The sequence below is a fragment of the Theropithecus gelada genome, chromosome 10 (assembly GCF_003255815.1).
Source record: "Theropithecus gelada isolate Dixy chromosome 10, Tgel_1.0, whole genome shotgun sequence".
In the NCBI taxonomy this organism is placed as follows: domain Eukaryota; kingdom Metazoa; phylum Chordata; class Mammalia; order Primates; family Cercopithecidae; genus Theropithecus; species Theropithecus gelada.
The window spans coordinates 12,472,248-12,482,116 of record NC_037678.1 but is presented as its reverse complement, the minus strand read 5'-3'; the positions used below and the strand labels follow the sequence as shown (position 1 = coordinate 12,482,116).

The window sequence follows — 9,869 nt, the reverse complement described above, 5'->3', positions numbered from 1 at the left end:
ATAGGGCTTGGCACAGAGTAAGTAAGCACTCTTAAGTGTTAAAGTCAAAAGGGCTGGGCGCGATGGCTCACGCCTGTAATCCCAGCACTTTGGGAGGCCAAGGCAGCCAGATCACGAGGTCAGGAGATCAAGACCATCCTGGCTAACACGGTGAAACCCCATCTCCACTAAAACTACAAAAAATAAGCCGGGCGGCCGGGCGCGGTGGCTCAAGCCTGTAATCCCAGCACTTTGGGAGGCCGAGACGGGCGGATCACGAGGTCAGGAGATCGAGACCATCCTGGCTAACACAGTGAAACCCCGTCTCTACTAAAAATACAAAAACTTAGCCGGGCGAGGTGGCGGGCGCCTGTAGTCCCAGCTAGTCGGGAGGCTGAGGCAGGAGAATGGCGTAAACCCGGGAGGCGGAGCTTGCAGTGAGCTGAGATCCGGCCACTGCACTCCAGCCTGGGTGACAGAGCGAGACTCCGTCTCAAAAAAAAAAAAAAAAAAATAAGCCGGGCATGGTGGCAGGCACCTGTAGTCCCAGCTACTCCCGAGGCTGAGGCAGGAGAATGGTGTGAACCTGGGAGGCGGAGCTTGCAGTGAGCCAAGCTTGTGCCACTGCACTCCAGCCTGGGCAACAGAGCGAGACTCCATTTCAATAAATAAAATACATAAAGTCAAACGTAGTCGCTGCTCTAGTGGCACAGGGCAAGCCATAAGCTGTAGAAGCAGAAGCTGGCCAGGCATCTGTGAGGCTCCCCAGACCTTCCTGGGGCCTGGATGGAATATGAGGGCCAGCAGGGACCAGTGGGGAGGGGTCACTATGGACTGGGCTGGAAGGCAAGGGGAGTTTGCGGAGAGAAGGTGGCTTCCTCTGCAGGGGCCTGTTCACCATGCTGATGATTCAGAGGGAGGCAAAGAAAGAGGGGGTGTGATGTATGGGAGGAGGATAAATGCGTAGAGGGAATAGATTGCATCTTGCCAGATTTGTGCACCTGGATCCAAGTGCAGCAGGTCAGATGTCAAAGTGCGAGGGAGATGTGGGACACTCCGTGGGGAGAAGGCAGGTGCTGGGATCAGCGGATGACCTGGCTGCCAGCACAGTGTCCAGAGCAAAAGCCCCTGGCCCTGGACACCCAAGTTTATCCTCTAGGGGGAGAGATGCCCTCTGGGAAGGTGAGGGGACATGGCCACCTAGTGGAAGGCAGCAGGGCCCATGTTGTTACTGAGCACCTGGTCCCCCCCCCGCCCCGACCCCCCAGGACCCCAGGGACAGAGTCGTGTGCTCAGCCTACAGTGAACAAAGAAAGCAGCCGGGCTGGGATTCAAACTGACCCTGACCCTGGGACTTTGAGCCCTCTAAGACCCCTCGGGCCCCCCGCCTGCAAGCAGCCCCCAACCTTGAGCCCTAGTTGCTGCCAACCCCTCATCCCCTCCACTGGAAAAGGCAGACGCCAGTGAGGGGGGCTTCAGCAAACAGCTCTGAGCAGTGGGGCTGGGCAGGAGCCAGGCACTGTGCCCACCCAGCCCCGTGCCCCTGAGCCCTGTGCCCACCCAGCCCCTTGTGTCTACACCTGGGAGCGATGGGTCTCTTCATCAATCTCTGACGCTTCCTCCCAACACTGCCCACCTAGAAGCCGGCTTCAGGGGCCTGGAGAGAGACCTCCCAGACTCCCTCCTGCCACCCCGACCCCCAACTCAGGTGGCAGCCGGAGCCTGGGCAGAGGCGCAGGAACAGAACCTTCTGTCGTTCAGCTGAGCTTTATCAACAGTTTTCCTGTTGCTTCATAGCGGCTTCACTGGCAATGGGGCACGGCCTGGTGGAACTTGGGGCACAGATGAGGGAGGCAGTTCCCAGACACCCAGGGGATCAACTAGAGCCCAGACGTGGACCCCGGGAGTGACCACCCCAGACCAGCCTCCCAGTGTACCAGGCCCTCTGAGACAAGAAGCTGTGTTCCCAAGTCACTGGGCCACCCCACCCAGGTGCACCCTGAGTTACACAGACTCGGCAGCCAGCCTCGGCCTGGCCTCTGTTTCTGATTCTGTGGGCTCGCCCCGGGCGCTCAGCACCTCCAGGGCCTCCAGGTTGCCAGGTTCCTCTGCGACGACAGGCAGGGGCTCAGAGTCCCCTTCGGCCTCAGCATCCTCAGTGTCACTGGCCCCGCCCTCAGCGCCTGGGCCTGCTGGGGCAGCTTTAGCACAACGCAGGCAGCAGTTGGTGGCGACAGCCATGAAGACCCCGGCCAGGGCCACCTCGGAGCCTGCCAGGTAGAAGATGATCTCGTAGTTCTTCAATGCATCCACCAGGCGGCCTGGGGACGGGGAGAAGGTGGAAGAGGTAAGGCCCTGTGGGGTACCCCCCTCACTTCCCTGCACTCTCAGGTCAAGGGTGGTGCCACTGACTTGGTGAGGCTCATAGGTGACACACACATGCCCACTCTTTATTCCTGTTTTACAAATGTAAAACCCTATGTGGGTTCTGACATTTGAAACCTTAAAAATGTCACTTGCTGTCCCTGGACCTCAATTGACTAAGTGATATGGGGCTTTTGGTGAGGCGTCCCCTCCTCCCACTGATTCAAGCCCCACAAGTGTCCTGTGACTTGCTTGGCAGTGGGGCATCTGGGGTGGGAGTGGGGAGGGGCCATGGGCTTAGCTCTGCCTTCCTGGGGGCCTCCACCTCTTGCTGTTGCCATATGTAAATGCCCCGGTCCTCAGGGGCTTGACTTAGTCCTCCCACCCTTGTGTCCCAGGAGGCCCATGAGCACTGCAGACCCAGCCATCATCAGCACAGGCGGGGCTTGCCGGCCAGTGACTTGTTTCCTTCTCTATTTCTCAAGGCTTCTATCACTTGTACGTATTACTTTCAAACTTAGGAAAGTCTCTCTCTCTCTTTTTTTTTTTGAGACAGAGTTTCACTCTTGTTGCCCAGGCTAGAGTGCAATGGCACGATTTCGGCTCACTGCAACTTCCTCCTCCCAGGTTCAAGCAATTCTCCTGCCTCAGCCTCCCTAGTAGCTGGGATTACAGGCATGTGCCACCACGCCCGGCCAATTTTGTATTTTTAGTAAAGACAGGGTTTCTCCATGTTGGTCAGGCTAATCTCAAACTCCCAACCTCAGGTGATCCGCCTGCCTCAGCCTCCCAAAGTGCTGGGATTACAGGCGTGAGCAACCACGCCTGGCTGTCTCTCTCTTTTATTATGGATTTTTAGAGATGGGGTCTTGCTCTGTTGCCCAGGCTGGTCTTGAACTCCTGAGCTCAAGGGATCCTCCCAACTTGGCCTCTCAAAGTGCTGGGATTACAGGTGTGAACCATTGCACCTGGCCTCAGGAATTTTCTTATTCTTTTGAGACAGGGTCTTGCACCATTCCCCAGGCTGGAATGTAGTGGTGCCATCTTGGTTCACTGCAACCTCCACCTCCTGGGCTCAAGCCATTCTCCCACTTCGGCCTCCTGAGTAGCTGGAACCAGAGGTGCATGCCAACACACCCCAGCTAATTTTTTTTTTTGGTAGAGACAGGGTTTTGCCATGTCTGGCCTCAGCCTCCCAAAGTGTTGGGATTACAGGCATGAGCCACTACCCGACCAGGAAAATCTCTTAATTGCAAATATTTCCCCCTAAAGTGTGGTTTGTCTGTGCGTTCCACCCTCTCTCTAGGTCATTCTCCTCACCCCACACACCTCCTCTGCCCCTCAGATCCACCCAGATTCACACAAGAAATGGAAGACAGTTCCTTGAGCCCTGGACAGGCTGATTCTGTGGGCTGCCCACACACTGGCTTAGGGGCTTTGCCCGTCTCACTGGGTCAGGTGGGATGACAGAGCTCAGTGAGGGCACTCAGCCCAGCCCTGAAGGAAGGATGGGCAGCTCACCCCATCTCAGTGCAGCCTGTGCCCCCTGCAAAGTGTCCTCCACCATTACTGCACCATCCCACAGCCCTCTGGCCTCTGGGACTCAAAGGCAGTCTCCCTGCTGTTTCAAGGTAACTTGACAGCCCGGGAAGACCCTCATGTTCCCCACTCCCACCTTTCCAGTTTTGGTTCCTGCCTTGCTTGCATAAGGATGCTGTTCCCCCTAACAAACCCTGCCCATCCATGCTGTGCCTTCACCTGGGGGATCTTCCAGGAAGCCTTTCCTGACCACCCTCATGACGATGACTTCCTAAGGGTGACGGTGACAAGTGCCAGCAGGCCATCTGCACAGTCAAAGACACCAGTGCTTCTCCTTCTCCCCATCTGCCCGCTGAGCACCCCCACTCTGTTTCTGGTCCCAACACCAGTTTCCCAAAGATACTGTCCCCATTCCAGTCACCATTCTAGATGCACCATTTTAAAGGCATGGGCATTTAGCATTAGGTACACTGAAGCTCTCATTCTGGGGCTGCAACTTGCGCTAAGCCTCTGTGCCTCAGTTTCCTCATCTGCAAAATGAGAATAAGCACTTGCGCTTCAGATGGCCTTGTGCCAACTACTTGGGATGGCAGACCTGGCCAGCTATCAGTGTTGCTTTATTTCCCGCACCTTCCTCGGCTTTTCTGTCCTCACCCAGAGCGGGTGGTCCGGCTTGGAGGAGGGACTAACTGGCCATGAAGGGGAGTCCACCCACCCTGCTGCCCATTCCCCTCATCCCTGGAAGTTCCATCTGAGACGGGGTGCGGGGGGGGAGGGGAGAGAGCTTCCCTCGGTCTAAGGGGCACTAGGCTCGCCACCCCCTCTTCCCTCGGGGCGCACCGGCAGAGGGCGGTCCGATGAGCACGGCCACGGCCTCCAAGAGCAACACCAGGCCCAGCGCACTGGGGAAGCGGGGCGCGCCCACAGCCGCCATGAGCACCTCGAACTGCAGCGCGCCCACCATGCCGTAGGAGAGGCCGAAGGCGATGCAGAAGGCGACGAGGGCGCCGTAGGAGCGCGCGCGTGCGCTGCTCAGGTCCGTGAGCCCATTGGCCAGCAGGGCCAGGCTGAAGAGATACGGGACGTGCGGTCGCAGACGCGCCAGGCCCGCCAGGGCGCCGCACGCCGGCCGCGCCACGATGTCCACGAAGCCCACGATGGACAGCAGAAAGGCGGCGTCGGTGTCTGGCACGCCCGCGTCCTTGGCGTAGTTCACCAGCAGGATGGCGGGGACGAAGAGCCCGAGCGCCATCAGGAACTTGGTGACGGCGTACACGGCGAAGGCGCGGTCGGTGCACACTGCCAAGTCCAGCAGGCGCCGGCGGGGCCGGGTCTTGGGGGTTGCCTCGCTCAACTGCGGCCCCGCGCCGTCCGCCTCCGCCTCGCCCGGAGCGTCCCCCGCGCGGTCGCCGGCGCTGTCCCTCCGCGGTCGCGGACCCGGCCCGGGCGGCGGCCTCATGACAGCCCCGCAGGCGCAGCAGTGCAGCAGGAGCCCGCCGAGCAGCAGGAAGCCGCCGCGCCAGCCGAAGCGCTCCAGCAGCTGCTGGCCGAGCGGCGACAGCGCGGACAGGAACACGGGGCTGCCCGCCGCCGCCAGCCCGTTGGCCAGAGGCCGCCGCCGCTCGAAGTACAGCCCCAGCATGATGAGCGACGGCTGGAAGTTGAGGGCCAGGCCCAGGCCTGCGGGCGAGGCGGTGCTGTACCGGGGTCCCCAGGGAGCCCCTCCCTGGCCCCCGCAGGAGGGAGGGGCCAGGCCCGGGAACCCAGCAGATCCAAGAACCCAGCCGAAGGACTTCGAAGACTGTCCCACAAAGGGAAACCGAGGGCAGATCTTGCAGCAAGAACCCCCGACCCCCAAACCAGAGGGGAGGAGACCAGGGGGCCCTCACCTGTGAGCACCCCAGCGGTCAGGTAGAGCTCCAGGAGGCGCGTGGCAAAGGAAGCTAGGATCATGCCCGCGGAAGCCAGCAGCCCACCCGCCAGCATCACCGGGCGACAGCCAAAGCGGGTCACGAGGATGCTGGACACGGGGCCTGTGGGCAGGGCAGGGTCACCACCCGGGTCCCGGGATGGCTTGAGTCATCTAAGGAATAAGGTCACCTCCGGCTCAGGGACCCAGAGAGGAGGGCATTGTCTGGCCAAGGTCACACAGCTTGGAGGGGACAGGCCAAAGAGACAGCAGCCTGCGAGGGCAAGGCCCAGAGCACCCTATCCCCACCCCTCCTGAGAACCCAAACCCCAAGCAGAGCGGGGACTTCCACACCCCTTTAACCTTCACAGCCTCCAAGTCCTGCCCTGGCACAGCCTGGGATTCCTCCGCAGCCCCGCCTCCCAGGATGGGAACTCCAGCAAGCCCCCCACCTAACAGGTCAGTGCTGCGGGGATGGGGAGTGCTTCTGTAGATCTCAGCTTTCCCGCCTCTACAATGAGCAGGTGTAGATCTCAGAAGGGTCCCCCTGAGCTCACAGGGCAGTCCCCTAGGCCGGCCCCGCCTCTGGCCGCTGTCCCCCCTCCTGCCCTCTCTTCCCCTCTTTCTGGTGCCAGGGTTCCCACAGGCAGGAAGGGACTTCGGGGGCCGCCCCGACGGTCAGGGGGATGCTCAGGGGGTCGGGTGTCTCCTGGTTCCGGGTCCCAGGGGTCCTGAGGAGGCGGAGAGCCGGGCGGGGACACTGACCCGTGCCGTAGAGCATGGCCAGCATGATGGAGGACACCCAGGCCGTGTCGCTGTAGCCGGCGCCGAAGTCGCGCATGAGCGCCCGGAAGAAGACGCTCACGGCTTTGGGGAAGCCGTAGGCGAAGCCAGTGACCACGAAGCAGGCACCCAGCACCACCCAGCCCCAGCCGCCGTCTGGGGGGCCCTCGCCCCGCCGGGGGCCGCCAGCGCCCATGGCTGCCTCTGTTGGGAGGGGGCGGGGACAAGAGGTTGTGGCTGGGCCAGAAGCCTAGAGGAGGGGAATGGAGATGAAGCATGGGGAAACTGAGGCACAGGGCTACCCACGTGAGCGTGGCTCAGGTCTGGGAACCAAAAGGGGAAACGGAGGTAGGAATCTCACCCCAAGTCTCCTTCTCCTGCAAAGGGCGCTGAAGGATGAGGGTAGGACGAGGGGTCCCACCTGACTCTGCACTTCAGCAGGCTCCCTCTGGAGAACACTGCTGGCCCCTCAGGACCTCAGGTGGAAGGCATCGGGAAGTGGAGCAGGTGTGTGCCTGGAGGTGGGCGACCAGTACCAAAGTATGCGTGAGGGTCTCGGGACAACGGAACAAACAGCAGAGGGGCAGATGCCAGCTGCAAAGGGCCAGTGTGCGTGAAGATTTTCCTTTTTAGCCTTGCGCCATGTTCTTAATATTTCTTAGTGATCACAAATGACTATTGTCATTAGAACATGAAGGGTACAAAAGCCACTTTCAACAGATATCAGCCAGGGGAGCTGAGTTCCCATGCTTCCCAGCTCAGCCATGGATTCCCTCCCTGACTTGGGCCGGTCGCCTCCCCTCTCCGAACCTCAGTTTCCTCCGATGTGAGATGGGTGATTGATCACCCCCAGGCCAGCTGGGAATCTTGCGGGAGAGGAGTCAGGTCTCTGGCTTCTGCCAGACAGGTAGGAACCTTAGCAGCACTGGGAGAGTGGCCTTCTGCCCTCCAAACCTCAAACCCTCTGTATGCAAAGAATGGCTCCAAAGCCTGTCTCATTCCTGGGGCTCCCCCCAGGGCCCTCACAGCAGCTACAAGCGCTCCCCTAACAGATGAGGAGGGTGTACTCAGAGACAGGTGCACCAGGAGCCTGGAGCCCGGGGCTGGGGATAGCCTTCTCCCCTCCTGCCTGGAGTGTCCCTCCTGGCACTGGGCAGTGCCACCACCCCCAGGGTATCTGGGACTCTGCCCCTCCTCCACTAGGACCAGGTCGTGGCTTTTCCTGCCTGTTGTCCTCTTGTCACAGGGGCAGCCACTTGAAGGTGGAGACGGGAGAGTGATCCCAGGCAGCCCTCACATCACACTCACCTGAGCCTGCCTCGTGGGTTTGTGAGGTCCAGCCTCACGTCTCCTGAGGCCTGCAGGGAGGGGCTGCTGTCCCTGCAGCTGTCCGCGGCAGCTCCCGGTGACGCTTACCTGGATGGGGTCTGCCAGACACTCCAGCCTCCCACCAGCCTGGGCTGAGCTTCTGGCGGACTCCCGCCTGACGCTCCCTCCCCCAGGCCTGGAGCTTAGAGTGTGTGCCCCCACCACACCACACCCCTGCTAAGAGGCTTTTGTCCAGGAGGGGAGAAGAGACTGGGAGCCCCAGACCAGGCTGGGGCTCCACGGTGGGCTCCGTGTCCCGACAGTCCAGGAGGGAGGGAGAGAAGTCCCTCTGCCTCCTGGAGCCTGGGGTGGCAGACACAGAGGCCCTGGCCAGCGGGTCCCATCTGCGGCTCGGAGCACAGCCCTGCCCTGAAGAGACCCCAGCGGTTCTAACCACCTCCGTGCCTCATCTGCCCCCACCCGACCCCCCGCCCCAGGCCACATTCCAGGAGGGGCTGGCGGCTTTCTCCAGGATGAAGCTAATCCATGCCTGTGCCTGGGGATGTGGGGGTGGGGAGGGTCCAGAACAAAGAGTGCTGTGTCCAGGCCGCCTGAGGGCAGCTTGCTGGTGGTCCCAGCCCTTGGCCACTGCCAACCCTCCCCTGACCTGAGCAGCCACTACTTCCTATGAAACCCACACATCAAAATGAGAGTGGGTGGAGATGGGGGCTGCAGTGCCAGGGCTTTGGGGTAGCCCTAAAGGGTTCTCCAAACGAGGGGCTGGGAGTGCGATAGCCTCCCGGGGAATGGCCAGGACCTCAGTACCCTCTGGACCCCATTCTCCAATGGGGGAGTCTCCATCCCTCACCCCCTGGCCTGTCCCCCAAATAAGACACCACCAATCCTGCTGCCACGTCACTTTGCGTCCACTTCCTTTATTTCTCATCATTTACAAAAGACGTACAAGAGGGCATGTGTGGGACACGGAGCAGGTACAAGGGGCTCCTCCCCACGGGGGCAGAAAAGGGGAAAAAGAGGTTGGGGGGCAAGAGGTAGGCCCCCCAGGGAGAGTCCTGGGGCCCCTGGAGGGGGAGAAATCGTCCTGTCCCCCCATTCCGCCTGCTTTACTTCGAAGGTCTTGGACCCCAAGCCAGTGCTTTGGAGCTGCTCAGGCTGCCGGGGTGGTCTGGGGAAGGGCAGCCACCCCTGGTCTCAGCGCCCTGCTTCTGGTATCCGCTGCTGTTGCTGCTGTCACTGCCACTGCCAGCTCTGAACAGCCCCTGGGCAGGTGTGCTGGGGGGGTATGACCTCGGACCCCGCCTCAGCGGATGAGGGGTGCTGAGCGGTCATTGGTGATGGTGGGACGAAGCTTGACGGTAGCAAAAGGATTTGTGCCCCTGTAGGAGGAGAGGACGGGGTGAGAAGGGCAGATGATCCCCACCTGGCCGTAGCTCAGGAAGGCAGCTGGGCAACTGAGCCGGGTCCCACCTCCTGCCCCTATTTGGTCTCCATCCACTCCTTGCCCCACTTCATCTATTGTTTTGTTTTGTTTTGTTTTTAGAGATGGGGTCCCACGGTGTTGCCCAAGCTGGTGTTGAACTGTTGGAGTCAAGAGATCCTCCCCCCTAGTCTCCCTAGTAGCTGGGATTACAAGTGTGTGCTGCCACACCTGCCACCCACCTCACTGTTCGGGCCCCGTTTGAGGACTCACCTTGGGAAGAGCTCCTGTGGCGGGGACTGCTCTGAGGACATCCGTTTCTGCAGTGGGGGTGGGGAAGGGCTGGTTTGGTGGGGAGAGCGGCAAGCAATCCCCTGCCCCTCCCCTCCCTCTCCCCATGCCCATAGGGCAGAGGACTGGGCCAGAGAGCCCCTGCCATGCAAGGCTTCTGGGAAATGAGACCCTGAGGTTCTGAAGCCCAGAATTCTGTGGGTTGCAGAAGTGAGAAATCCCTGGGCCAGAGCACCACCTCCGAGGACTAACCACGCC

The 9,869-nt window shown here is 60.8% G+C and overlaps 2 protein-coding genes across 2 annotated transcripts in view; both read right to left on the bottom strand.

Annotated features, from left to right (window-relative positions):
- Nucleotides 1-1,730: 1,730 nt before the first annotated feature.
- On the bottom strand, nucleotides 1,731-7,075 carry SLC16A8 (solute carrier family 16 member 8). The gene is made up of 5 exons (XM_025399693.1): nucleotides 6,936-7,075; nucleotides 6,557-6,778; nucleotides 5,772-5,915; nucleotides 4,723-5,562; nucleotides 1,731-2,300 (listed from the first exon to the last, which is right to left on the bottom strand). The coding sequence occupies exons 2-5, from the start codon at nucleotides 6,768-6,770 to the stop codon at nucleotides 1,984-1,986; spliced, it is 1,515 nt and encodes a 504-aa protein (XP_025255478.1). The 5' UTR covers nucleotides 6,771-6,778; nucleotides 6,936-7,075; the 3' UTR covers nucleotides 1,731-1,983.
- A 1,715-nt stretch (nucleotides 7,076-8,790) lies between these two features.
- Nucleotides 8,791-9,869, bottom strand: part of BAIAP2L2 (BAI1 associated protein 2 like 2) — a 30,818-nt gene continuing 29,739 nt past the window's right edge. Inside the window, exons 13-14 of the mRNA XM_025399692.1 lie at nucleotides 9,594-9,640; nucleotides 8,791-9,279 (exon numbers count right to left, since the gene is read on the bottom strand). Of these exons, the coding sequence (XP_025255477.1) occupies nucleotides 9,204-9,279; nucleotides 9,594-9,640 (123 nt within the window). The 3' untranslated portion in view covers nucleotides 8,791-9,203. The remainder of the gene's footprint in view (nucleotides 9,280-9,593; nucleotides 9,641-9,869) is intronic.

Excerpts from the sequence above, each read along its gene's own strand:
- SLC16A8 (XM_025399693.1), bottom strand. The coding sequence starts at position 6,770 with ATGGGCGCTGGCGGCCCCCGGCGGGGCGAGGGCCCCCCAGACGGCGGC. Across the intron at positions 5,916-6,556 it reads GGCCATGCTCTACGGCACGG|GCCCCGTGTCCAGCATCCTC; the intron begins GTCAGTGTCCCC and ends CCCTGCCCACAG. Across the intron at positions 5,563-5,771 it reads GACCGCTGGGGTGCTCACAG|GCCTGGGCCTGGCCCTCAAC; the intron begins GTGAGGGCCCCC and ends CCTCGCCCGCAG.